Raw genomic sequence first — 27,805 nt, 5'->3', positions numbered from 1 at the left:
TGCAGATGAATAATGTTTTTCGGATTTTGTTTCACGGATTTTCATAATGCACGAGTTGATGCATTCATACTATTCCATCCATTGTAGAGCCTCGGCTTTTTTATCATAACGGTCAAATAGATCTAAAAAAATGTGTCTAATCTAATTTAAAAATATGCTTAGATGACTGTCATGCGAGTTGTCCACAAAACTACAGTGTGAAGGGCTAGAGCGATGTCAAAATCCATGTGCTAATGACAGATAACCTAAAACCTGCACTGTTTACATCTGCATTGTGATGTGCTCGGAATAACACACACCATCCGCCAGTTGGTATCGAAGAGGAAAATTGTTAATATTGTGTCTTGTGAAATATATTCATAATGTGCATAGACACGATGTTTCAATCCAAAATGCCGTCCAAAGAGCGGGGTCAACAGTCGAGAGAAAAGTTTGAAGAACCAGCTGTTTCATCGGAGGTCGAAGAGGACCTTCGTATAAGACGGGTTGCCGGCGGATGTTTGGTGCAATACCCACCGCTGTTCTCTCCGGACGGAAAGTAAGAAACGATCATTTGAAAATCACTAAATTAGATAGCCGGTGTAACGTTTCGTGTCCTTACAGCTTACTGTTTATTATCTACGAAAATTGCATTCAAGCATTTAGTATAACAACGGGAGAGCTGGTTCATAATTATGAGAATTCGGTAAATGGTAGCTTTCTGATTGGTATGGTGATCGACCGAACGAACAGCAAGTATATATACGGCTGTACCAATGATGGGCTAATCATCTCGTGGAAAATCGATTCCGGTACATTGAGTGGAAAGATGGAAGTGCTGAAAAATACCAAACTTTTGGTCGAGTCATTGCATATGATGTATGATGAAAATGGCGTTGGTTCGTTTCTAATAGCCGGTACATCATCTAAAAAAATGTTTATTCAATACTGTCCGCAGAAAAAGAAAATATTGCAAGTGGTAAATGCGAAGTTGCAGACCAAGGAAGGAGACCTTGATCATAACCACGCCAAAAATACTCACATGTTGGCAGCGCCAGGCGGTGATGGGCTGAATTATTTCGCGTACATTGCTCTAGAAAGGTGGTACTGGTGCCGCCTAAAGCCTTCAGTGTACGTGAACAGTCGTCCTCACTGCAGTGGTGTGATGCCGCGTGTGATTGTTTGCCATCCTACGGAACCGATCGTTGCTGTAGGCGACAGTATAGGACGCGTGGTACTGTATCGCAACTTTCTTGACCAAGGTCGTCCTATTCCTGAGACATACCATTGGCATTCGCTACCAGTGAAAACATTGGCGTTCGGCAGCAGCGGTACACATTTTTACTCAGGAGGTCAGGAACGTGTCGTGGTCAAATGGAATGTGGGACAGCACGATAAAGGATCGCTCATTCCCCGACTGTCCGATACGATTCTACACATCGTTGTGGGGCCAGAAAATCTGAAACTGGTGCTATGTACCGCTGATAACGGTATCCAAATATTGAACGCACTCCACAAACAAACAGCAATAGTGCAGAGCTTTTCAAAGACTTCCAGCGTCATTACGGAGAAGCAGCTGTTCCCTGCCGGATTGCGTGTAAACCCCAGAACTCAAGCGATTGTTCTTAACGGAAGAGTAGGATGTATTCAATTTTTTTCAACCTACTCCAAAAATTTGCTTTACACGCTGGATATAACAAATCGCAATTACAACACCATGGAGGAAAAAGTGGTTATTCACAACACAGTGGTGACAAACATCGCTATTAATGCCTATTGGTTGGCCACCGTAGAAAACTGGAGCGATAATCAATATTCAATGGAAACGCGTCTAAAATTCTGGAAGTATGATGAATCGCACCAAACATATTCACTGAACACTAATCTAGAAAACGTTCACCACGGTGGAGTGAATGATATCGCCTTTTCCAGCAGCACTAGAGAGCGCGATTTACAGTGCGCTACCGCTGGAGAAGACCGGCGCATAAAAGTGTGGGCGTTAGACTCGGTAGAATTGAGTGATGGAACTGAGAAGCTTGTATGGACCTGCGTTGGAAGCGTACAGCACCGCAACCTTCCCGTGAAGTCGATATCATTTTCGCAAGACGCCTCCCTTCTGGCTGGAGGGTTCGGAAACATATTGTGTACGTGGAACACCGAAACTTTGCAATTGAAATGTGCCCTTTCTACGCCGAGCAGCTATGATGGTTGCGTCAACCGGGCGCTAATTATGATACCAGCAACAGCAAACGTAAAGAAATCGGCAAAGAATAGTACAATGGAAAAGACATATGACGATATGCGCGAAGAGATCACCACCGAAATGATTGCTCTAATGAATGGAAAAGAAAGAAGTGTTGTGTTGGAAAAAATGAACACCAATCGCAACAAGTGCCAAAGAATTATTCGCACCAGGAAAAACACTGCAAGCGATAACATCAACAGCCTATCTCAGGAACTAAAAAAAATGATTGTACAAAAATCTGCAGGCAACGTACAACTGAACATGGCACAGAGAGCTGAAATGTTTCACACGCTAGCAATCACTTGTCGAACAACTGATGATTCTCGAAAGATCATTCAACAAAAAATCCTAACCTCCCGACGATCTTCTCGAAAAATTAACAAATCTTTAGAGAAGATAGTTGAAAACATGGATAAACAGACTTTGTTCAAAAGCTATCGGAGGATGCGCAATTTTGAGCGTCGTAAAATGCCTTCAATCAATGATAAAGATATTGAAAATGTGTTTATGACCGCCGTGAATCCAGACCGAAAAAGCATGACTAACACAAACGGAACCTCTGAAAACGCTATTACATCGGGCATTAAAAACAAAGACGGTCCAGTGAAAAGTTTTGCGCAAATTAAGAATGTGCATTTCTGCTATGGGCAGTTTTCGCACCTTCTGCTTATTTGTACCGAGAATCGGTTGATCATTTGGAATCTACTTTCGTTAAAAATTCAAGTATCTGTACTGCTTACCATCGACCAACTAGCACTGGATCCCTTCACTAATTTGATCGCAACATTTACAAAAACCAATGAAGGTGAGTTGCTGCCGAATGATGTCCATGGGCATTAACAGTTGTTGGAATTCCTGTAGTGGTGAATCGATTCAGCTGCCTATTTGCGGGTTCAGATGCCGGAATTGGAATCAGAATTGGCTCCTGAATCAGAATCAGTTTTGGAATTGAAGCAATTCCCATCACTTATTTATTTTTCTAATGTTGCGCTTCATTATTTTCAGTGTACGTGTTTCTTCCTAATATTCCTATGCCGCTCTATCATCGGACCAATATGCCAAAAGTATTTGGCGCAGCATGGATCCCTCGTCGTTACCCTCGATCACAGTCGTTCAATGTAGACTGGCAGGCAACTTCGCAACTATTTTTCTTGAATGAAAAACAAGTACGTAAAATGCAATGCTGGGAATGCTTTCGAAAGGAAGGTTCAATAGTCTAATTCCATGTTCTATTGTCTTGTTTATTGTGCGTTTCAATGTAGGAACTGCTTCAACTGGTCTCAGATAGCGACGAGGAGTCACTAGGTCCCGTGGTATGCATGAACGAGTCTCCAATCAGTGCAAATACCCCTTTTGCTGCAATGCTGAATAAACACTCGAGTGGAAATAATGCGCTACCATACACCGACCTACCACAGCCAGGAACATTGTTTGATTTGACAACCAAATCTGCTGTAAAGGATGTAAGTATTCTTAAAAGATATTTATTTATTTATTTTGTGATGGCAATGTGAACAATGTGATGGCATACAGTATTTTTGCGTGTATAACGACCCCCTTTTAGGTCAAAAATGACCAAAATCAGATTAGGGAGTCGGTTTTACATGGGTAGTAATGTTTCTATTACCCCTGAGACATTAATATACATTCGATAATTCGATAATATACAAAGATAGTCTGGTGCGTGGGTATCCACAAAGATACATGTTGCCAAAGAAATGCATAAGGAGAAAGATTAGAAGAATGCATAAATTAGAAACTGAGGGAACAATTGATGATGTTACTGTATCATTAACCGATAGAACCGATGCCGAAAACTCTTGCCGCCTTAATAATTGTTGTACTAATGTGTTGTGAGTGGTACACGTATATTGTTCAAAAATTCAACTTAGTGTGCTCTTCTCTTGATCGCTCTGTATACAAAAAAGCAAACATGTAGAAACATCAAATAAGGGAATGCATGTACTGGTTCGAGCGATAGATTTTTCTTCGTTTCTTTCTAAAATACATTTGGCTTTGTTTTTATTGGTTGTAACGCTGTTGGATTGTAATGTACACATTGTGGCACTATAATAGTTCAATGAATTTACTGCAAGCTCATAGTATTGATTGGAAGTTGAAATACTGCCAGGCACGTCGTTAAGAAAACTAAACCTCACTGGGACTTGTGTATCACGAAAAATCAGATTTAATATTGTAATAACCTACAGGGTTCTGCTATCGTATGTTCCTACTTTTCTATTTAAAAATCTTATATTTCACTACCATCTTTGATGATTTGATAATATACACAAAACACATATCCCTTACTGTTTCTTTCGTTATTAGTAATTTAAAATTCCATCTAAGATGTTGTTTAGTGTTGTTAGCGTGCATCAGTTATTAACAATTCAAACTGATGTTTGAAACTGATTGAAGGTTTTGAAACTATATATATAGGCATTATTGTGCGTACATATGTGCGTCGCTTAGGGAATTGATAAACTAATATAGATGGTTCATGGTTCGTTCCGTATTACTTTACATCATATCAGTAGGTCTTCGCAACATGTGCATTCTATAGTTTCTACAACGACGCATGAGATGAATGTCATGCTTAAAGTATCGCAAGCAATGCCATTGAGGTATCTCCTTCATTGATAGTGCAGCCTGTGAATTGGAGTGAAAGGATGGAGGAAAATTGATATGACTGACTGTGCAAACAGTCCTTAAACAAACTCATCTCTATGCTGAAATAGATAGAGAATAAGTTTTTAACCGTGTTCAAATTACGTACCTCTTCCGGATCAGCAAAAATCAGACTGTCCACCACCTCTGGATTGGTAACAGGCCAACCTGTTACCGTACATGCCCTGAATGCGCAGATCATAATCAGTACAGAAGCGATAAACCCGCACAGTCTCATATTCCACAAAAAGAAGGGAATATTTTTGATATTACCACAATTCGTATACGTTTTCACGTTTATTTACGTGAGATTATTTTACACCACAAGCACCACAGTCGTACTGAACATCTATTTGGGTAACGAATTCGAAATTTTAATGAGCGATTTATACGCTGCAAAATATAGCTTGAATAAACTGCAGCAATATTGAATGGGTGTTGTGCACACTGCTAGACTGTTTGTTGCAAATTGATACCTTATTGTAATTCAATTTGGCTTATATAGTCCTATCTATCTCAGGGATAAATCTCAGTGCTCAGCGAAACGATAAACGTGCAGAAAGAGATATACAATAAATGGAACTACTGCTGTGCATGATCCGTTGCCAGCTGTCCATTGCATGCATTTCACCAATCTCTGCTCAATTCTATACCATAAATGTAAATGTTGTTTAAGGGATGCATGCTTTACGCATTAACGCATTAGATGCTATAGTGATAAAAATGGCCGTAAACAGAAATATTTTTAAATCCTAAAAATTATTTAACTTAGTTGAACTACAAATTTTACGGTGACTGTAGCGTCACTATTGTGTCATATCTAAAATTTAGTATTTTGTGGGTATTTTTGTTTTGTTTAGATGTACACAAATAATGCTAACGATTCTATAATTGTACAATTTTTATATAGATCATTTCGTCATCTTCTCACACCATGGCACCAATAAGCCTATTGTGCAAGGACTTTCTCCGTTCGTTGCTTATCGCGGAAGAGCGCCGTACTCAGCCGACCGCCACTCAGTCGACGAATCAAAGGACGCTGGTTGTGGCAGGTACAACAACAGCGGTAACTGATAATGACAGCGATTCGATTGCAGATGCTAAACATGATAGGCATGAAAGCGATGAGGAAAACACGATGAATGAAGACGACAATAGTGTTCGGCGGAAAGCCAGTAAGTCCTCTCGCAATGTTGCTCATACGGTTATTAATCGGATGATGGACAGCAAGAAACAAACTGACATCGCAGGAGCGGAAGAAACAAAGCTTAGAAAATTACTGAATGAATCATTGGATATGGCCTTTTTGTAATATGTTTCTACGTCACTTAGCGGCGATGTTTGCTTTTATACATATAAATGATGTTATATTTCTAAAACAATAATCAATAAAAATGTGGCGAAAATCTGCAACAAAGAGAGAAAGAGAGAGAGTGTACAACGGTCATGGTACAATAATAATTGCTTTTATTTTACAATCTGACGATAAACGTTATCACATATTTGCGCCGTTGATTTGATCACGCTAAAATGATTCCTTTCATGCAGAGGCCTTCAATTATTGAGTTAAAATTTCTTTTTTTTTATACAAATGCAATGCAAATTTAAGTAATCTAGACTTTAAAAGCTGCTTCTTTACTAAATCTTATATTGCTTGTAATTTTGTTTTGAATGCAAAACGTTGCTATTCTTCCTTCGCCTTGTCGCTATTGCTCTTATCTGTTCCGCCTGGACGACTGGAGGCTTCTGTACGCACACATAGTACGCAACAACACAAATACATTGAAATGTTGCTAGGTGACGTAAGGGCTCCAGCTTCACCGATAGGAAGAGGGAGCTTGTTGATGGAATTGATGGTCTGCGATGATTGGCTTTCAGTTCGAAAGTGTATCTGTATCAGTATGGTCGGAGAAAGTGAATTACGTCTGGAATCTGAGAAATTGTGCTTTTCGCAAGATGATTTAAGCGTAATTTGGAACAATTACTGGTCGTTTGAAAGCAACAAAAAAGCACAAGCCGAACATGTGTTCCCAGTTGCTAAAGTTACGGCCCAACTACGACAATTCACAACAAATCGGGCCGGATATCTTGGAGACCATTTCATACTCGAATTGTCAACTGAACAATGCGATACTCGTTTAGCATTGTTTTTAAAAGCTGCACCATCGTCTATACCGGCCCTTACTCGTTACTTGCAAGCAATAGGCACATCTCGCAAGGAGTCAAGAGTGTATGGCGAACTATTCCCGAAGCTCAGAATCTATTCGCGCTTTGCACCGAATTGTTACTTTTCCGATAGAGGCAAGGGTATTGTGTTGGTGCTGGAAAACTTAAAAACACAAGGATTCGAAACTATTCCCAGTGACGCTACAAGAACGTTTGATGAAGAGCATATAAAGTGCGCACTTGCTGCCTTGGCAAGATTCCATTCGGCAACCATTCTGTTGGAAAAAGAGACGGGAACAAGTGTACCGCTGCAATTTCCGGGGTTGTTGGAAGAAAATGCTTGGATTAGAAGGGATAATAATCCAAGAATAGAGGAACTCAACATTGCCGTCGATATTTTGCTCGCATTTGTGCGAATCATCGAAAATGACAACCCACGGTTGATAACGATACTGCAAAAACTACCCTCGTTTGTAATGCAGATCTACGAGCTTGTTAAGCCTTCCAGCAAGTTTAAAAACGTCGCATGCCATGGTGATCTCTGGGCTAGCAATATGATGTTTCGCTATCAAAATAATGAACCCCGAACGCCACTAGAGTGCCTGTTAGTTGACTTCCAGTTTATGCGTTATGCGCCACCAGCGTACGATGTAAACATGCTAATCACGCTCAATACCACTGGGGAATTTCGGCGTCAGCATTATGTTAAGCTAACACACTTCTACTATCAATGCTTAAAAGCAGAACTGGAAACGCATTCAAAACTGTGTGCAAACCCCGAGACGTTATACCCACAGGAAACGTTCTTAGCGTCTTGTGAGGTGTACAAAACATCTGGACTGATTGAAAACTTCCTAATGAATCATGTTACACTATTGCCACGTAGCTACATCGATGATATATTTTCTTCCCCCGAGTGTTTTGGACGGTTTAGCGGAGCGGAAAAGATTAAACTGTGTTTGGAAGTGTTCCAGAATAATGTGAATTATCGCGAAAGAATGACGGGAATTATAAAAGATATTGTAGAAGTTTTGTGAAAATCAGCAATCATTCCAGTTCAGCAGTTGATGAACGCTCGATAATATCATAGCTTATGTGACAATAACCTTTATTATGTATTAAGAACAACCGTGTTGCGATGTAATTATTGTTTACATAGTATCCGAAACGCTCATAGCGGATGAATATATAGAAATAATATAAATGTAAACTATTACCAAAAGCTTTAAAAAATCGTCACCTGGCCAATCAAAGCGTTTACTAAATATCCTTTTTTTCGTAGAATTTGACTTGATATTATTTATTTTTCTTTTCGTTCCATTCTTGTTTTTAGCAATTTAATTGCTTAAAATATTGCTCATTTTCCGCTTGCACACTTTTTTTTAAACATTAAACTTTGTTTAATTTTGTTTGTTTTTTGTGACTTAACTACAGCGCCCACATATTATGAAGTGAATCTTAATTATTCTCATAGAGCTATTTAAAATCAAACAAGTGCTCTAACAGCTCGGTAACAATGTCATCTAACCGATCGTGAAAGAAACTATCACTATCATAATACTTCAAGATAAAATCGTCTCGATTCTCCATCGACATTCTTGTATATGTTTCAGGGTCTTCTTGGTGCAATTGAGCCAACATACCTTTGGGAAAGTTCACAAATCCGTGCAGTACGCCCGTCCAAACGAGACCAAGAAGCCGATAATGATCAAGGCTTTTTTCGAATTGTTCTCTTGAGAGAATAGATGGGCCATTCAGGCCTAGAATTGCTAGTTTGTTTTGTAATGAATTGTAATAATACTCAACGTACCGGTCAGCGTACTGTGACCGATGTTCAGCATTAGTTAAAAGATATAAAGCGCATACAAAATCCACACATGGTGGCAAATATCGCGCCAACTGAAAATCGATCAGTAAGCAGTCGGTCGGTTTTTCGCGCAAATCGTCTGTTTGATCGTACTTGAACATGATATTGTTGATCCATAGGTCACGATGAACTACGACTGAACAAAATTCTTCCGTATCTTCGGCGAGTGTATAAATTCGTTCCAAACTGCTCCACAACTGACTTTCAATGATTGATTTTTTTCGTGGATCATGTGAGTAACGATTCCTCTCTGAAGCGATCTTTTGAATTCCCTGAAAGGAAGAAACAAACAAATAGTTACATATTTTGAAACACAATAATGCACTGTAAGTTGATATTACCTTTAATCCAGCCACAAACCATCCGCTTGTTGAAGTGAATGTGGTTTCAAACAAAACATCTTCATTATAGATAGCTCCAATCGATTTTCCGCCCAGCTGGTTAATCTCAAAATGGATAGAAGAGGCATGCATTTGGGCTAAACGGTCGAACACTGCTTTCATGTGTTGTTCATTTAGCGTTGTTTGGAATGAAGTTGTTTGATATCCTGTACTTGTAAGATCTTCCATTACAAGCATGTTGCTTCGTGCAACAAAACAATCAGGAGCCCACTTGGTCACTTTCTTCGGATCTCTTTCATACTTATTGAAAAGAAGACTGTATAATTCAGCTTCCTTACGAAATATGCCCCAACTTTCCACCGCTTCCGTCAATACTGCGTCGTGGTATGGAAGCGATTTCATGAAATATTTGCCCGCCTTTATATCTCCATCCAGCTGTTTAAAATGATGAAACAATTAGGTTGGGGAAAAGTTTCTACGTGCGTTAAAACTAGTATGGGTCTTACCGTTTCATACGTGATGTTCAAATAATAATACTCTCCTAAATATCCGGGTTGGCCTGAAATATGTTCCATTTCAAACTTGATCACTTTAAAAAAGTCGCCACATGTCTTATAATCACTCTTGATAATCATATTACAATCAGCAATGGAAAAATCCATTTTCTTTAGAGGAACGAGCTTGATCAGAAGATTTAAGAAACTTTTTCCTTGGCAATGTCACGATCAAGACTGAAATCCATTGAGAATGTTCGCTAGCATCTCCTGCTAGCGATCTTTATTTGCTTAACTCAATTATCTCAATTACCAAGACATCAGTTCGCACTCTGCTTTGAACCAAATGATAAAATGAACATATAGCGAGTATCCATAGCGTCTGGTATTATCTGGGACTGTGCCAACCGTATCCTGTTATGATAACATGCGTATTTTATGGTTAACTATTTGCATTAGCATTTAGCTCTGTTCTTCAAACAGCCCTAAGCACGAAAACTTTACTAACAAAACATGTACAAAACTGGAGCTTGTTTTTATTTCTTCTATGAACAAGTCCGGTTATGTTCAAGTGTGTTAGAATTAAGAATTAAGTATTAATGTTATTCTTTAATAATAATCCCCAGATATAATGATAATTTCATTTATAAGTAAAGGGATCGAATTTGTCATCTAAACCAATTAATTTATAATTTGCAAACTAATAATTTCAAATAGGTTAATAGCCACTACATTCATTAAGTTATTTTGAACGAAAATTTTACAAAACTAGTAATTTATAGACCGGACTTGGCCGGTCTCGTAGTACAGTCGTCAACTCGTACGACTTAACAACATGCCCGTCATGGGTTCAATCCCCAAATAGACCGCGCCGCCATACGTAGGACTGACTATCCTGCTATGGGGGGAAATCAATTAGTCATTGAAAGCTAAGCCCACAAGTGGGTACAGGCAGGCCTTGACCGACATCGGTTGTTGAGCCAAAGAAGAAGAAGAAGAAGTAATTTATAGAATGATTTTTAGAATTTAATACATTTGTAAAATATTTTGCATTTGATAATTGATATGTCAAATCAGTACAAAACGTGCTGAACAGTAGAAAACCGTGCATCTCCAAATCCATGTAGAAGAGGTACCGCGTATCTTAGGCACTACCTGTATTTGAGACAGGGATTTGTTTTCTCGAAATAAAGTAGCTAACCCTGCAATACGCCTTCTAAATAATTTGTTACATGGGAAACAAAACAGCAGAATCAGCTGATAGGGCTTTATAGCAGCTGTCAAAAGCATTTCTCAGAAAGACAAGATATTTGATATCAGCAATCAAGTTGGAACTCGTGTGTTGTATTTTCATTATGTTTCCAAAAAACTAGCAAAGTCTGTGATTCCAAAAGTTAGAATTGTTAACTAACTAGAAGTGTATTGAAAACTGTTAAAGTGTCGGCACGCACAGTTCGTGCAACAGGGCTTACATATTACACACATCGTTATCGGCGGCCACCGCATTAAACTGAAGTGCATTCTTTAGGTGCATGGTGCAGCAGGTGCAGGCACGATTAATCCATGGTTGAACCACTTGCCACCACTCAAATTTGTGTGTTAGTTTACAACGAGATACGCGTGATATTTCAAGCACTGGAACGGTTGAAAGTTTTCCCCGTGATTCAGCAAGTTCGTGGACTTGATTACGTCACAGAGCGAGAAAGAACGCTTTGGTTCAGGCCAATGAGGGAGTCCGCACGAGTGATTTGTTAATTCGTGTCCAACGTCCGTGAAGTACAGTTTCAAGCGTAGATTCCATACTGGCAATTACATGGAGATAATGGATGCCCCCACGGTGCAAATCATCACTAAGGAGGACGTGCAGTTGGTTGTGGAAAGGAGTAAACGGGCATCTTCAAAAGTGAAATCTTACCGTTTTAAACGAATAAGCGAAGAACCTATCGGATATTTGGCCGATCATCTTATTCTATCCGTTGAGCTAGAGGAAAGTCCTGCGCAAAAGGATACAGGACAACAAGATGATGACACTTCCGCCTCTTCAACGAGCAGCACTCAAAATGTTTCGTTCTTCATCAAGATGTTACCTGAAACAAACCTTAAGCTGGCAGAGTATATAACAGAGATGAGCTGCTTCGATAAAGAAATATTCATATACAGTAAGCTAATTCCCGAACTAGCTGATAGTTGTCAGGGCATTGGAGACGTTGTAGCTAACACCTATCTAACGAAACAAGGAAAAGTGATCATTTTTGATGATTTAAAACAGCAAGGCTACGGCATGATTGATGGAGGAACAAGTTTATTGAACCAAGCTCACATAGAAATGGCTCTAAAAACGATTGCAAAATTGCACGCGATGTCGTTGATATACGAAGAACGAACCAAAACATCGTTACTTGATTTATCAGTAAATCTGTCTGGGAAAAGCACATGTATGCTGGAGGAAAACGTGTATATAAATAGTGAATCGTACGTGCGTACCACAAATCTAGAAAACTGCATCCAGGTTATGTGTGAAGTTGCCAAACGAATTGATAAATACAAAAATTCGGAGCAATTGGAATACATTCTTAAAAGTATTCCATTGACAGTGCGCCGTATTTATGATTTGGCGAAACCATCAAACGTGTTCCGGAACGTCTTAAACCATGGAGATTTATGGTGTAATAATATTTTATTTAAATATGACACAAAACTCAATAGTTCAAATAAAGGTAAATATTGAGTAATGATGAAATGAATTAAAATTTTGCTCAATATAATTCGATTTTCTAATTCAATGCATACACTTATTTATCCTTTGCAGCACATCCTGTTGATGCAAAATTGGTGGACTTTCAGTTTTCACGCATCGCACCACCAGCATATGATGTGATGGCGCTCATTATGATATCAACGTTAAGCGAATTTAGAGATCCACTTTTAGAACAATGGAAACATCTGTACTATGATAGCTTGTCATCGTATGTAGCGGTAAATGGATTGGATTTGGAAGTCATTCTACCGAGATCAATTTTCCTTGAATCCTGCACACACTATCATCTAGCCGGATTAATTGAAAGCTGTATGTACTTTCACTGGCCACCGGAACCGGATTGCTACGAACGTGACGATACTGTGGAGGATGATTTTGATTGTCAAACAAATACCGCCGTGTTTGTAAGGGCCAGTATACGAGGGTTTGAAAAGTATGAATCGTATCGCACACGTATAAGTGATATGATTACGCAAATTGTTGACAAATATGTGTTAGAACAATAAGATGTTTTGTTCCCTTCCGTTATCGTTAAAAATGGTTAATTTACATCAATGCTGCTGCATGAGTTTGATCAATCAATTGTTTTGTATGCTTAGAATAGAGCTCTATAGTGCGAGTTGAAAATAAAGTAATAATCGGTTGGCAGGTATGCATAGAAATAATGATAAAACTTTTTGGTTCTCTTTGATAAATACAATACTGATAATGTGTATCAAAAATTTAGCAAAAGAATAATGTAAACAATGATAATTCATAGTGCAATGAGTATAAGCGGTTGACAATAATGTACCTCATTTTATCGGACTTCTTAATTAAAGTGGTAAATGAAAAATCAGTAAACAGTCCTTGGATACATTTGGATTTGTTGTAATCCTACAAAACCGAATAATTGTGGAAATTGCTCTCTTTTATGAAATAGTTCACTTGAGTATTAATTAGGGAATGCAAGATACCATCTAGTGTATCAATGATAATAATACATTATTCACAATAAGTGATTATTTAATTTGTTGCATTTAAAATTGAAATTTGGCCAATGTTTGGAAAACAAAAACGGCGATCGAGTTTTAAACGTGACAGTGTAAACAGTGCTTCTTTGTTTTGCAGAAAGTGACATTTAATGTACAGTCTGCTCCCGAGTTATGCGGTTTATGCGTTCCCGAGGAATCCGCGTAATTCGGTAATTTTTTATTAATTTAGTACTTTTATACACTTTATCACTTCTTTGATACGATTCGGGCCAAACATTTTGATATTTTTAGCTATTAAGTCGATTAAATTTACTAACATGGAATTTATACTGCATTTCACAATTCTCAATTATTCTTCAATTATATTGATTTGAAGTTTGATTTGTCAAATGTAGAAAACAGCGTATCTCCGAATCCGCGTAACTCGGAAACAGACTGTAAGGTTGTAATGTAATGTAAATAAACATACTAACACACGGCATCAAAACCAGGAAGGATTCTACAGAAATTACAGAATTTCTGCTGCAAGTAAACAACTATCCTACACCCAGTTAGCAAGCAATGGAAATAATTTGCTTGTGCTGTTTAGCCGAAACAACCCCTACGTACAAAATTACAACAAGATGTGAATTTAGAGCGGAAGAATGCTGTGAAATAAATCAGCCTGTTAAAACCATGGAGTTGGGCGAACTTTACACACAATTTACACAGCTTCCTGCAACGTTAGAAATACCATCAAGAGCGAACCAATTAATGTGTGACAACATTTGTACGCGATGTGTTGGAATGCTTAAGGAATTCTACATGTTTCGGATGACAGCACTAAAAACCCGTGAAGAACTGCAGACGAAAGCAAACATTGCCAAAATTATAAATAATTTGGAGCTTAATATCGACGGAGCAGTTGGAGCAGCTGACTATCCCAAAGAAGAATATCCACAAACCGTGCCGAAAATCGAGCACTGTGAAAGTTCGTCTATTAATGGCGATGGAATGTTTGGTTGTAGCATTTGCTCGAAAAGATTTAAGCAACGCAAGCTGTTGAAAAGGCACGCCGAGATTCATTCAGCGCAAAAAAACTACCATTGCCAGTACTGCGAAATGTCGTTTGCAGCAAAGGTGTCCTGCTATAATCATGAGCTCAGAGTACACAGGAAGCTGTTAAAACCGAACGAAGAAAAAAAGAATGCTAAAAGGGAAAATTCGCTATCTTCTGTTAGCAAAAGAAAACTCACCAAACTTGACCCGCATAAAAAATCGAAATACCACGAAGAATCAGAACCGCTTATCGAACAAAAACAGTTCCAGTGTGAACTCTGTGGCAACAGATTTACTAGGAAATCTTCCTTGAAAGATCATAAGCTGATACTGCACGCTGGTGTGAAGCAACACTGTTGTCAGATATGTAATCGTACATTCGGCAGGGAAGATTCATTAAACACGCATATGGCATTGCATGTAGGGAAAAAATTTCGCTGTAAACTGTGCAGCAAATCGTTCGCAAAAGGCAGCTTTTTGCGAAAACATCTCCAGGAGCATGAGATGCCTGATAGCAAACGAAAGTATGCCTGCACAGTTTGCTCCAAAAAGTTCACCACAGTGAGTCATCTGAATGACCACGTGCTAATTCATAGCGACAAAAAGCCACACAAATGTAGCGATTGTGGTAGAAGTTTTCGTCAAAAGCAGCAGCTTAAAGTACATGCTTATCAACACGTAGGCAAACCTTTTCGATGCGCGTATTGTAATTTGGCTTACACATCGCGATCTCGGCTTCAAACGCACGTGAATAAACACCATTCAAATGAAGAAGTACAATCTGGTAATAAAATAGCTACTGCAGCAGACACTGGCAATTTGCTGCAACCTGATTTCGGAGATAAAGCAGTAAACGAGGAAATATTGAATGAAATATGCTATCAAATCAATTCCAATCCCATCATTTTGGAAAACATTGAAGCCGGTGGTGTTAACCTCATCTGCAACGAGAATATTGTTTTTTTGAACGAATAAATTATGCTTAGTAACTTAAGATGATATGGGGTTTGTTGCAAAACAATACAGCCATTTGTCTGTGTTTGCTGGTCCAAAATAAAGAGGATAAAACATACAATAAAAACAAAGCAAAATACAATAATACGAGCGTTTTTTTTATCTCGTTTTAAAAATAGTTTGACCAACCCACAAGGAAGGTTTTCTGTACGAGTTTTTACGAAGAGAGTACCGTATGATTAGTTGCTGTTGATATGCTTAAGATGCCTAGATCTACTGCATAGATCTAGTTATTACGTATGTAAAATTCATGCGATTTGTGTGGGGTACTGTATTTGTTTTGCTTATCTCTTATATCTCTGTTGTGTTTCAAACACCGTACGTGCCCTATAAAAGAATAGCTGTAAGGCTATGCAGATCGTCATTTTAAGTGATTTGTGTTAAGAGAAACCGGTACGATGGACCCACAAACGATAGGATTAGTTGAGAGTGATATAGCTGAATCGGTGAAGTGTTACATTCAGGACAAACGAAATCGAGTAAATGGAAAATTTAGACTTGTTTCTTACCAAGTGAGACGGCTGAGTGAAGAACCAGTCGGTTATTTGGGCGATCACTATTTGTTGGATGTAAATTTGCGCGAAAAAATGGTCCACTATTCACCGGAAGAGGAAGAAAAGTACGCAGAAGAAGAGTATATTAGCTTCTTCGTGAAAGTTATCCCGGATAACGTACCAAAGCTGGCCGATTACATCAAGGAAATGGGTTGCTTTCGGAAGGAAATATTGCTATACAAGCACGTTATTCCGCGGCTCCAGGACGTTATGATTGGCACACGGCCATTTGTTTCTACCGCATACTTCACAAAGGGTGATAGAATGATTGTGTTTGAAAATTTGACTTCGGAAGGCTACAGCATAGTGGAGCATACAAAACATCTGCTTGACTTCGAACATCTGAAAGTGGCGCTGCAGGCCGTTGCTAAGCTACATGCATCGTCTCTCATTCTGGAAGAACGTTCCAAAACGCCAATTCCGAAGCTTTTTGTTGGCTATCTGAATGAGAACGCATACGTAGATGATGATGACCATGTACGCAAGATAAATCTGGAGAATGCGATACAAGTGCTGTGTGAGATGATCAAGCGAATTGAGAAATACGCCAGCTCAGAGAAATTAGATGAAATATTGCTTAAAGTGCCCGATGTAATACGCAAGATATATGACTTTTCCAAGCCGTCGACAGTCTTCCGCAACGTGTTAAATCATGGTGATCTGTGGTGTAACAACGTAATGTTTCGATACGAAATGATACCAACGAGCGTGGACAGTAGTTGCATCAATACTGAAGGTAGGAAGGAAAGGGTGAGATAATTTACAGCGCGCGCTACTGTGTAAACCTGTTACCGACCAGGCTAAATTACACACACACACACTTTGTTTGCTTTTTCATTACATATCGCATGATAAGGGCACCTACCTGAAGGACGCAAAGTGACATCGGACCGTGAGGATCAAGCCGAAACCGGAAAAGACGCAGACGTTTCAAACAGCGCTCTGTTCGTCACCAACGGTGAGCGCCGTGGCCGGAAGCGTTCGTCTATTAAAAAACCAAATCCTTGCGAAGTGTTAAATTTAGGCAACTGGTCCGCACCGGGAGCTTCTCGTCCTTCGAGTTGCATACTGATCGACTTCCAAATTGCGCGCTACGCACCGCCAGCGTACGATATTTTCTCGTTTCTCACATCGACGACGACGCGGGAATTTCGGAAACAGTACCTTGAAGAGCTGCTAGATATCTACTATGAAGCATTGCAATGTGAACTAGATTGGTTTCACCGGGATGTGCGGGAAGTGTTTTTGGACGGCTTTCAATCATATCGGCACTCCTGCGATCAGTATCAACTCGCTGGACTCATCGACAGCATCCTTTATCGGCACGTTACGATGCTACCGATGGAGCTGGTGGCTCGATGTCGCGAAGAGCACCGATTACCGGGAACAGTAGGCAGCCAGTCCGAGAATGTGAAAAGGGACATCTGTCTAGAAGCCTGGTCACAGTACGAAGAATACCGAACATTCATGACGGACCTGCTGTCGGATTTGGTTGATCAATACATTCTGCAAGTCGGATAGTGCGTGCATCGTGCTAACGTGCCAAAATAATACTCAATTTAAACGCTATTATTATTTGTGGTTTCTGCCGACTATTTTAATGTTAGTATCTATATATTTTAGCAAACCACGAATCCAGGAGGCGTATTCCAGTAGAGGCGAAACTTGTTGACTTCCAGTTGGCCCGATTTGCTCCTCCTGTCTTGGATGTTTGGACACTGATTATGCTTTGCAGTACGCGCGCGTTTCGACAGCAACATTTAACAGCTTTGTTGGATTCTTATTATCAAACTTTAGGTGATCTTTTACTATCGAATAGCAATATGAATATTGAACAGATAATATCACGCAACGAATATAGTGCCTCGTGTGACAGTTTTGCATTGGCTGGACTTATCGAGTCTTTGCTCTTCAGCCATCTTACACTGCTACCGAAGCAAGCTGCCAAAGATATGTTAAATTGTTCGGAAAATTTTGATAATTTCTTACGTGGCAATGGAAAACTCCACATCTGCTTACGATACTTCGAGCAAGACACCAACTATCGGAATAGAATGACCGAAATGCTGGAAGAATTGGTTGAATCTTTGAAGTAGTGTTTAAAAAAACCAAGTGCGTGTATTTGAACCGCCCAATCGATACATCGTTATGCTATCGCTACATGCAACAATCAATAAATCACGATAGTATCTTGCTTGACTGCAATCTATACAATAGTCGCGTGTGGCTCAGGTGAGAGATACTGATCAGGATAATTAGACTGTGTGTGTGTGTGTGTGTGTGTGTGTGTGTGTGTGTGTGTGTGTGTGTGTGTGTGTGTGTGTGACTTTCGGTAGTAGCTTTATGAATAGTGGAAAAATGCGTTAGTTCTAAGGTTGTTCATGTTCGAGTTAGTTCTGCACGTAGCACCAAATATGCGATTCACTGAAATTGTAAAAGAATATTTGGTTAATTCCACTTTCCATGGTGTGAAATTTATTGCAGATGATTCATATCACGTAACAGAACGGTACTACTACCTGCTGCATGTCTTAAATGTGATCGTACACTATAATGATGCATAACGTATGCACTACTTTTTCGTTAAAGCATATTTTGGATAGTGTGTGTTATCATTTCCTGGGTTGGTTCTGCCTTTCTGATCGATGCCTCACTCGAAGCTTTTCAAACCAGTGCCATATCATTCGTGGTAGAAACGAGCTACCGCGATTGGAACACTCGTTTTCCCTCGATTGTCGTGTGTGAGATGCGAAACATGGAACGAATCCAAGCCATCGCTGATAGGTAAGCGTATGGAGGGGAGATTTATCATCATAATTTGTAGCCGATTTTTTGCTCCAACTTTCTCGGTAGGCTGTGGGGCGAAGATCATGACTTTGCGATGGAAGAAGTTTTAAACGAGATTGGATACTTCCGTGGCGAATCGTATCACACAGTGAATGAGTGTGCGGGAGAAGATATGGCCGAAAACTGTTTTTTCGACAACTTTACGGCATACGCTGAACTAGTGCGCAGTACATGCATGGAGACGCTGGAGGATTGTTACTGGAATGATAAACCGTTCGACTGCTGTCGATACTTTCAACCGATGGAAACCGAACTGGGACTGTGCTATGCGGTCAATTCATTACAAACAAGTGCAAAAGTTCCGATCAAACTGAACATGATTTCGAACAAGCATACCGGGCCGGGCAAGCTAACTATCACCGTACTTACCGAAGCTTACGTCTATACGATTGGTGAGGAAGAGGTGCCCAATTTGATTACTCCCAAATCGGACGTTCTGCTCGTCGATCATTACATCGCTTACAAGAGGCACATCTCTATCAAGGATATTGAGAATGACCCGGAAGCGAAGCAAGTGAGCGTGTCCCAGCGCAAGTGTCGCTTTCCGGACGAAAACAATCTCAACGTTCACCGGTTTTACAGCTACAGTGCGTGCTCTGTGCAATGCCGAAAGGACAAGCAAATCAAAATATGCAACTGCACAAGTCATCTAATGCCCAATACAGGTAACATTATAACACTTTTCATTTCTTAGTATTGGAGAATAATGCTCGCTCTCTCTCTTACACACAGAACCTCACTTGAAATGCAATATGTCTGGACTAATTTGTCTCAATGAGCATTATGAAGATCTTACGATCGTTATCCCTAAATGGTCGGTTGGACGAAGAGGAGTTGTGTGTGATTGTTTGCCCTCATGTACAGAGGTGGACATAGGAATTGTGCATGATTCACGCGAAAGCATATTTGATTCCGATCGTCGCTACTCGACAATTGAAATTCAGCTTTCCGCACTACCAACGGAACGCTACAAAAGAAATGTAGTACGCGGAAGGCTCGATTTAGTGGGTAAGTGTAATGCAGTTGATAACATTTGCAGGGTTTGTTTGACGGTGCTATCATTTCATCTATCTCTGTTTCGTAATCTCTAGTATCTGTTGGTGGTACTACAGGATTGTTTGTCGGGGCCAGTCTGCTATCGTTTGTGGAGATTTTCTACTACTTTACTGTACGACCCTATGGAACGAGATATATACTTAAACTTAAACGAAATGTAGGGCCTTATAAACATTGAAACAGGTTAAACACATAAAATATCTTTAAAAATTGTAAATACGCGTTACTTTTCGCACTTTAAAGTATTTGAAAAATCCTAAATAATAAGAACTCTAGCAAACGCATGAAATGAGTCCCGATAAGCATCACCAGTGCGCGTCACTATCTATCGGGGACAATTTTTCGCTATACCAGGTGCATCCAGGTGTCCCCACAGCCTAGGTCATCAAGCAGGGTGTCGCCCGTTATCGCCCCTTCATTCTTTAGTACGTGCCGATGAGTCCATGACAATTCCACAATCAAGATTCAAGTGAGGGCTTACTGGTATTAATTGGACGGATTGTTGGTAATGTTGGACCGGTACTCTTGCACTGAACCGAACATCGATAATGTCTGATAAGCAACCACACATGTCACCATAGCGCTTCCTATGTCACCCTCAAGTGCACGCGTACCAATTTCATTGTTATCCTAAATCGACCTCCGTGATGGCAGAAAAAAGCATGCGTTGTATCACACACCTGGTCGACCCGGTGCTACATTCCGTACTACGCGAAAGAAAATTTATAGCTCCTAGGCGGTGATTAATTGATTGGAGTTTTTTTTTCTGTTCCGTGATAGAGCGTGGCTTTTATCGACACATTTTGTCGGTCGCAAATCGGGGCAAAAAAACAAATAATAATGATAATTACATTTAAACCGAGCAAGTGCACTCCCGTACATCTGGAATACGTCATACAGCCTTAAAGCATATCTCCCTGAAAGATGAGTACAGTGCAGGAATACTTGTTTCATATCTGCACAATATAAATATTACACGATACTTAAATTTTGTCTAATTCTTTGATTATTATTTCAAAACAAATTATTCAAAACTTTAAATGTTTTTTTAATATCTTTTTAATTAAGGTATTTTTGTAGTATAAACAACTTTACGACGATCAATTATGAAATCATCGCTTTTTATTTGAGTTTTATCGGAATAATGTAACTCAATTTCTATTACTCGAGAATTATTTTTTGTACTTTACAACCATCCATGTACGAAAAGAGTGTTCGTCTCACAAATTGGATCTTATTTCGTTCCAGTTGTAAAGCAGTGTAATATGTAAACATAAAGGAAGAAATGAGTTACAAATCAATGAGGAAGTTGTTTCTTAAATGGTTATATTTCATTAATTAAAAACTGTTTTTACTTAATAAATTTCCACTTTTTGACGCTCGCACTCCTTACTTTTCCTAGGGTTTCGCTTAGTTTCTTTACCTGTCTTTTAATATTCCACTTTATAGTTTATGTATGATAAAAATAGCACACGGGAAAGACGTATGATAAAACATTAGATAAGAGATAGCTGCAATGATCTGAGTAACATCTGGTGCATTAACTTTCCTCTCACAGAAGTATTCTCTAGCCAGGAATCACTATCATGGTACTAAGTAGTAGTATTATCAACATATTATGCGCAAAATATAAATGTATTAATTTATTTTTCCTGAATACGCATCCCATAGCATATATATGGTTGTTTTCTACTATTATCGGTGTTTTTGTTTAAACTATTTTCGTAATAAATACAAGAAATGGACAATACATATTCCTACTGATCACATCACAGATGTATGCAGATGATTAAAACAAATGTGTTGCTGCATTGATAATTTCATCCTGCTTCAGCTGCTTCAATATTAATTGGATCCAATCACATTCCTTGCATCGTACAGATTCCTTTGTACATAAATTGTTCCGTTAAATCAAACATCTATCAAACGCAATATTCGAAACTCTGCTACTCCTCCCCGTCTGCCTTCTTGAAGTAGGCATGTTGGCCAATTCGACTTCATGTTGAGATCTATTAATCCTTCCATATATGTTTCTCTATTGCACAATTAAGGAGCAATTCAGACTGCGATCTGTAACAAGTAATAATGCAAACATTAGTAAACTGAAACATCGAACGCTTCAATGTTAGAAAGATTGTTTAAAATAAGGTTCCTTACCGTGTACTGGTACACTCCGGCAGCTTCATTCCTATTCAAAGTTGGTTTTATGTTCTTCTTCAAATCAATGACTCTTGCATCTTGCCCGCTTGTTGTTGTACGTCTGCATCGGCCAGCGTATTTTGAAGCTCGCATATGTAATCAATAGCGTTCCGGATCACTTCAAGCTTCGACATTTTGCGATCCTTCGCCATAAAAGGTACCAAATCCTTCAGTTTTGTTAGATACACTTGTATTTCTGGATCATTTTCGCACTCCCGATAGCGTTGACGTACACGACCACTTGCAATCGCGGGGACGGAGGCACCCGTAGCACAATTTGCCGAAATAGATTTCATTTTTCACGATTTTGATACGTTTGCTACAGAATTCTGCACAATGAGTGATGTTTTACGATGGCTCACTCGTAGTGTTTCGCAACCAAATACACAGTCTCTGGCACTTAACAGCAATTAAACCTTTCGATATTAGACGCCACTTGTTCAGCACTCACAGCGAAGCTTCAGTCAAGCTTTCTTTCGTAGGTCTGCTCTTACATGCGCGCACATACTCGGTATTTATATTCTTCTTCGCGAATACACACTGTTTGTTGACGCAGAAGCACCAGCTATTGAACCGTAGAAGAAATGGTTGATTTCTTATGTTCTATTGTTTTTTTTTGCAATACTTTCACTTTCTGTAGGGTACATTTATGGTTTTCGTAGAGCAGTAAACAATAAACTTTAGGAAATCGATCAAAACACGCACCAAATTCTCAATAATTTGACGTACAGTACGTGTTCGAGATACGCTTCTAATACACTTCCGAGAAATTAGTAAGCATAAGAAGAAACAAAAAAAAATATCTATGTCCTAAAATTGTATTTAAATTTCAATAGCATATCAGGAGTGTAATTATTACACAAAACACAACCAAATTTGGTGTTAAAATGTAGTAGAAAACCATAAGGCTGGTTCATAGTGTGCCAATCAATTTGTGAATACGCGAAAATTCTGATGTGGGTTTTATATTCAAGATAGCGCTGTCAAATTACACCGATCTCAGGTGTCAAACTATGTTGACGCTGTTGACGGCAAATGCACGTGCATCATTTGTTCATTTCCATTTCCTTTGAGACGGCGAATAGTCAAGGTACGTGACCTAAATCGAACATTTAAAGAATTTCTTTCATTCGCACAATAATTGTAAGGGCGAAAGTCAGAAGAATCCAACATTTGTTTTAAAGTGAAATTTATAGATTTACATCTGCGTAAGCGCAAACAAAGTTATTAACATCGTTCGCTTCACGTCATATTTCAGGATGCATCGAAATGAATGCAATACCAGCAGGGTTCAGTTGAATGGAGATAAAACATGTGGCTGCTGTAAACGGTTGCCTGAAAGATGAATAATTCTACTCATTGTAATAGTCGGGAAAATGGTAAGTAAACACGATTGGAACATACATTATATGATATTCCATTAACATGATGTTAGTAATCCGTGTTTCACCTGAATATATTTGATTAAAATCCAAACGATTTATCTGACTACTTCCTAGGATAAAATAGTACACTATACGTTTGATGAGAACAGATAAATTAATCAATGAATTGCTCTTTGTTACAGGATGCAACAGTATCCTGTTGTTCCTAATGCGATCCAGATGAAACATACGCCATGGTGTAGAAGGAATCAAACTGAAACATACGCCATGGTGTGAAAGAATCAAGTAAAATGGCGCTATCCTCACATCGGTTCATTCTGCTCAATGAACGGACCAACGAAGAAAATGGTAAGCAAAAACACCATCTAATCCAACAGTAGCTGAATATCCCATTTGCATGATGTTAGTAATCCGTGTTTCACCTGAATATATTTGATTAAAATCCAAACGATTTATCTGACCATTTTATAGAAGTAAAGAGGACACTAAAATGTTTTGCCAAAGTAATCTTAATCATTGCATTGCTTTTTGTTACAGGATGCCCGTTCCGGATGAGATCCTTATGAACCATACAGCGTGATGTCAAAGGAATCCAGATGAGACTTGCGCCATGGTGCAAAGGAATTCCGATGATTCATGCGTCAAATGGCGCTTTCTACTCAATGAACGGACCAACGAAGTAAATGGTAAGTAAACACCATTCAGTACAACAGTGGCTGGCTATCCCATTTACATGATGTTAGTAATCCGTGTTTCACCTGAATATATTTGATTAAAATCCAAACGAATTATCTGACTATTTTTTACGAATAAGTTGGAACTCTAAACCTTTGCTAAGAAAAGTAAACCAAATTATTTAATTACTTTTCGTTACAGCAAACCATCAGCGTCCACCATCAATCCAGATGAAACGTACACCGTAAAAGGGATCCGGATGATACATATGTCGTAGTAGAATCCTCATGATACATGCGCCGTGGTGCAAAGGAATCACGTTGATTCATGCGTCAAATGGTGCTCTCAAATCGATTCGCTCGAATCAATGAACGGGTAACGAAGAAAATAGTAAGTAAACGCCATATCCCTCCCTCAAGAAACCAAACCCATTTTTCCTGGAATAAGTTGACAATGTAATAGTGTCACTGGGTCTCTATCCTTTCCAACAAAGCTAAATGGATGGTTCAATAGAACGAGTGGATGAAGCTATGGATTTGCATGTCATTTATTGATAGGGAAGAAAGGGCTGCATGTATCACATTCTGGGAATAGTTGATGTAGAGGAAAAGGATAATCTTCATGAAGAATAAAACAAAAATATCGTCTCTACATGTTTTGTATGAGTATTGAATTTACACCGTTTCGTTGAGTGGTGCTATCACAATTGAACTTGAATTGAAACACTATGTTCATTCATACCATATATACCATACTATATCTTATCATACACTAGTGTTCATATGTATCATGTACACACATCCGTTTTATCATGATCATTAATTATAAAATGCGAGTGAGGAAAGTAGCTACACATTGCATGTGGAAGTTAAGTTTGGTAATGAATTAAGCTACATATTTAATTTTGTATTTAAAACTGGCTTTTTGTCGTGATATTTTATTTAAAACATCTTTGAAGTATGATACTTACACAGAACTGAGTATAATTTTCGGTTGTTGGCAGAATTTTAGAGTATGCAATAGAAATATTCAGTCCACACATGAATTGAGTTTGACACTCCTGGCGCTTTAAGCATATTACAAATCAACAGTGTTTTTTTGTTGTTATTAAACACATATAGTCAAGATACTAGTAGTAGCATTCAAAAAAACAGAACGAGAACACATGTATTAGTTGTTTTAAAATGTATCAGAAATACATTTCCATAAACTATACACATTGCTTTAATGTCGGTGCGCAGTGACGCAGAAAGGCAGTGTGTAGTGTATCAATACACTATTGGAGTATTAGTAATCGCCACACTTCAAGGTTACACGATTCTCGATCGCTTAAATGGTAAAGAGCTAATGCGATACGTGTAAATGATCTTCTAGACACAGATTGGATCGAACATCCGTTTAGCTTAGCTTCCTTCCGTATGCCATTCGATCATAATATTTGTGCGATCGATAATCAAAAATAACTCATTTGAAAAAGAATAAGAAAGATATGCCGAATTAGCTCGCTGATCTTGATCAATACAGCGATTCTTCTTTCAGCCCATCAGATATATCGTTCTGTTCGGTGAGACACGTTACGTTTATGTAACCACGTTCTCTGTAGGTCAAGTTACAGTAGCCGTATATAATTAAATATTTTAATAATGTTAATATAGTTGATCACATATTAAACCATAATAGAGAGAGAGAGAGAGTGGTGCAACAAATGCAAACGAGATCAATTTTCGTACTATGTGAGTGTTGCTGTGTTGCTGTTATTAGAGTACTGTCCTTTATTAATTATTTCTTTCAATATTACCGTTGCTGTTGCTGTTGTTGTTTTATGATTTGTTATAGAAATTTGCTTGTGGACATTATTGGTCTAATGCTGTACCATCATCATCCTCGTTCAATGAGCTTAGCCGTGTGAGAAGACGTGAAGTGTTTGAATCTGCTCGCAGAGCAGTATATCAAAAGTGCGTCTTCAGTATGTGAATGTGCATGTTGCTCACCCATTTCTATTCCTGTTTTTTGTTGTTGTTCTTGTTCACTTTTACACAATTTTAAACATCGACACGGTTGTGACCGATAGAGGTATAACGGGTGTGTTTGGATGGATAGGAATACAATAAATTGTGATATTAGTATTTTTAGCGTGACCAGCTCTGATGCTTCCTGTGCACACATGTTCAAAAAAACACACATTTGCTGCAGGCAAAACGCGCTGGTATTTTTAGAAATTTTATCTTTTCCATTCCGACTGTTGTCAGTATTGATTTTCCCTCTGCCTGGAACGCACCGAACAGGCGCGTTTGCGTAGCGCACGTAAGTATTCATAATTTCAACGGGTCAGCGCGAACGGAATTATGTTTGAATCAAACATTATTATCTTCATCTAACCCTCCCCCCTCTCCTGCGCACACATTGTTTTCAGTTGTGAACAAAGCAAAACCACCCGGGGACCTAACACCAAGTACTTTGTGTACAATGAGCGAAACTAGAAATTTGATGACTACCTTTTTGATCCTAATTTTTCTACTTCTGCTACTGTATCTCGTATACGAAGGCTTCTATCAGCCAGAAATGTAGTTTAAACGGTCATTTGTTATTATGTTCTATACGTACTTTTACGGCTGCCCAACAAACTGGTGATGATTTGTCAAAAGACAAAACAGTCATACAATTTATTTGAATTCTGAATCTAAACTGACGCAAAAACGTTTGGTTTGTTGGTGATTTTTGGGACATGGCTTTCATACCAGCGAATCAAAAGTAATATATCACGCGTGCACGCACACGCACCTTCATAGAACTTTCTGTGGCACTATCTAGCACTACCAACCAACCGAACCCTAAGATCACAAACTTCGCCAAAAATGATGGAACGCATGACGATGGTGGTAAGTGGTGTGGTAAGCTTGGTGTTAAGCGTTAGTGATTGAATATTAACTGCATTCTTGTGCGTGTTTCTGTGTTCTCCCTCTTTCCGGATTTTGCAGGATTCTCTGTTAAAACTTGACTTAAATGTCAAGCTGGGAAACCACATAGGGTCCAACTGTTTCCAACTCATCATCAACCATTATCCGCCCGAATCGTTTAGCGGCAGCAGAATGAAGAAGGACGATAAAATTACCAAGGATAAAATGATGGACCGAAAAGTTAGACACCCTACCGCATCGTTTTCTACCAAATCCATCATTATGAATCTTGTAATAGCATTTTTTCTCTATTTGCTGAGACGCACCATAGGTCTGTATTATTATACCTTTGCCCGAGCTATGCCCGTTCCACCGCTCATACACTGAACGTTATGATTAACTTTACCTTTTTTTTAGAAGCTGGTGGGAAAAGCGCCATAACAAAGTATAGTAAATTTATCAAATAAATTGCCCTTCTGTGCCGTTTGAATGGAATACCAATAAAATTGTTATGCCAGTCGTTAGTCGTATTTTTATCTTGTGTGTAAAGTTTGGTGTATGAGTTTGGTCCGAAATCTGCCACAAAAGTATCCCAGGAGGTCGTAGAAAACATAACATAACTTTAAAAGTATAACTCCAAAGTACAAAA

At 38.9% G+C, this 27,805-nt stretch overlaps 7 protein-coding genes and 2 long non-coding RNA genes across 12 annotated transcripts; 6 read left to right on the top strand and 3 right to left on the bottom strand.

The window, feature by feature from the left end:
• The first annotated feature begins 247 nt into the window (after window positions 1-247).
• Window positions 248-6,316, top strand: LOC120900905. The gene is made up of 5 exons (XM_040308500.1): window positions 248-538; window positions 604-3,029; window positions 3,230-3,390; window positions 3,487-3,687; window positions 5,802-6,316. Exons 1-5 carry the CDS (start codon window positions 363-365, stop codon window positions 6,201-6,203), a joined length of 3,366 nt encoding a protein of 1,121 aa, XP_040164434.1. The 5' UTR covers window positions 248-362; the 3' UTR covers window positions 6,204-6,316.
• LOC120900908 lies at window positions 3,689-5,361 on the bottom strand. The gene is made up of 2 exons (XM_040308503.1): window positions 5,001-5,361; window positions 3,689-4,873 (listed from the first exon to the last, which is right to left on the bottom strand). Exons 1-2 carry the CDS (start codon window positions 5,127-5,129, stop codon window positions 4,745-4,747), a joined length of 258 nt encoding a protein of 85 aa, XP_040164437.1. The 5' UTR covers window positions 5,130-5,361; the 3' UTR covers window positions 3,689-4,744.
• A 344-nt stretch (window positions 6,317-6,660) lies between the features above and the next one.
• LOC120900906 lies at window positions 6,661-8,182 on the top strand. The gene has a single exon (XM_040308501.1). It carries the CDS (start codon window positions 6,679-6,681, stop codon window positions 8,092-8,094), a length of 1,416 nt encoding a protein of 471 aa, XP_040164435.1. The 5' UTR covers window positions 6,661-6,678; the 3' UTR covers window positions 8,095-8,182.
• LOC120900907 lies at window positions 8,149-10,116 on the bottom strand. The gene is made up of 3 exons (XM_040308502.1): window positions 9,772-10,116; window positions 9,266-9,700; window positions 8,149-9,196 (listed from the first exon to the last, which is right to left on the bottom strand). Exons 1-3 carry the CDS (start codon window positions 9,925-9,927, stop codon window positions 8,534-8,536), a joined length of 1,254 nt encoding a protein of 417 aa, XP_040164436.1. The 5' UTR covers window positions 9,928-10,116; the 3' UTR covers window positions 8,149-8,533.
• Window positions 10,117-11,027: 911 nt separating this feature from the next.
• On the top strand, window positions 11,028-13,597 carry LOC120903623. The gene is made up of 2 exons (XM_040313160.1): window positions 11,028-12,476; window positions 12,569-13,597. The coding sequence occupies exons 1-2, from the start codon at window positions 11,573-11,575 to the stop codon at window positions 13,021-13,023; spliced, it is 1,359 nt and encodes a 452-aa protein (XP_040169094.1). The 5' UTR covers window positions 11,028-11,572; the 3' UTR covers window positions 13,024-13,597.
• Window positions 13,598-13,931: 334 nt separating this feature from the next.
• LOC120903621 (zinc finger protein OZF-like) lies at window positions 13,932-15,791 on the top strand. The gene has a single exon (XM_040313159.1). The coding sequence runs from the start codon at window positions 14,053-14,055 to the stop codon at window positions 15,502-15,504; it is 1,452 nt and encodes a 483-aa protein (XP_040169093.1). The 5' UTR covers window positions 13,932-14,052; the 3' UTR covers window positions 15,505-15,791.
• Window positions 15,792-15,885: 94 nt separating this feature from the next.
• On the top strand, window positions 15,886-18,554 carry LOC120903620. Of its 2 annotated transcripts, XM_040313157.1 has the most exons (3): window positions 15,891-16,833; window positions 16,954-17,055; window positions 17,721-18,554. In XM_040313157.1, the coding sequence occupies exons 1-3, from the start codon at window positions 15,942-15,944 to the stop codon at window positions 18,191-18,193; spliced, it is 1,467 nt and encodes a 488-aa protein (XP_040169091.1). In that variant the 5' UTR covers window positions 15,891-15,941; the 3' UTR covers window positions 18,194-18,554. The 2 variants fall into 2 exon arrangements, with proteins under 2 accessions (XP_040169090.1, XP_040169091.1); XM_040313156.1 differs by lacking the exon at window positions 17,721-18,554 and having other exon boundaries at window positions 15,886-16,833; window positions 16,954-17,666.
• LOC120903625 lies at window positions 18,420-23,027 on the bottom strand. The gene is made up of 3 exons (XR_005739628.1): window positions 22,158-23,027; window positions 18,617-22,070; window positions 18,420-18,521 (listed from the first exon to the last, which is right to left on the bottom strand). It is a non-coding gene; the product is annotated as an uncharacterized LOC120903625 (long non-coding RNA).
• A 168-nt stretch (window positions 23,028-23,195) lies between these two features.
• LOC120903622 lies at window positions 23,196-27,692 on the top strand. 3 transcript variants are annotated; one of them, XR_005739625.1, is made up of 5 exons: window positions 26,221-26,332; window positions 26,384-26,563; window positions 26,673-27,138; window positions 27,238-27,487; window positions 27,574-27,692. It is a non-coding gene; the product is annotated as an uncharacterized LOC120903622 (long non-coding RNA). The 3 variants fall into 3 exon arrangements; XR_005739626.1 differs by lacking the exon at window positions 26,673-27,138 and having other exon boundaries at window positions 26,221-26,563; XR_005739627.1 differs by lacking the exons at window positions 26,221-26,332; window positions 26,384-26,563; window positions 26,673-27,138; window positions 27,238-27,487; window positions 27,574-27,692 and adding exons at window positions 23,196-23,289; window positions 23,458-23,575.
• Window positions 27,693-27,805: the final 113 nt, after the last annotated feature.

Source organism: Anopheles arabiensis, chromosome 3, assembly GCF_016920715.1.
Source record: "Anopheles arabiensis isolate DONGOLA chromosome 3, AaraD3, whole genome shotgun sequence".
NCBI lineage: Eukaryota > Metazoa > Arthropoda > Insecta > Diptera > Culicidae > Anopheles > Anopheles arabiensis.
The sequence above is the reverse complement of the archived record's forward strand: the minus strand, read 5'-3'. Positions and strand labels throughout refer to the sequence as shown.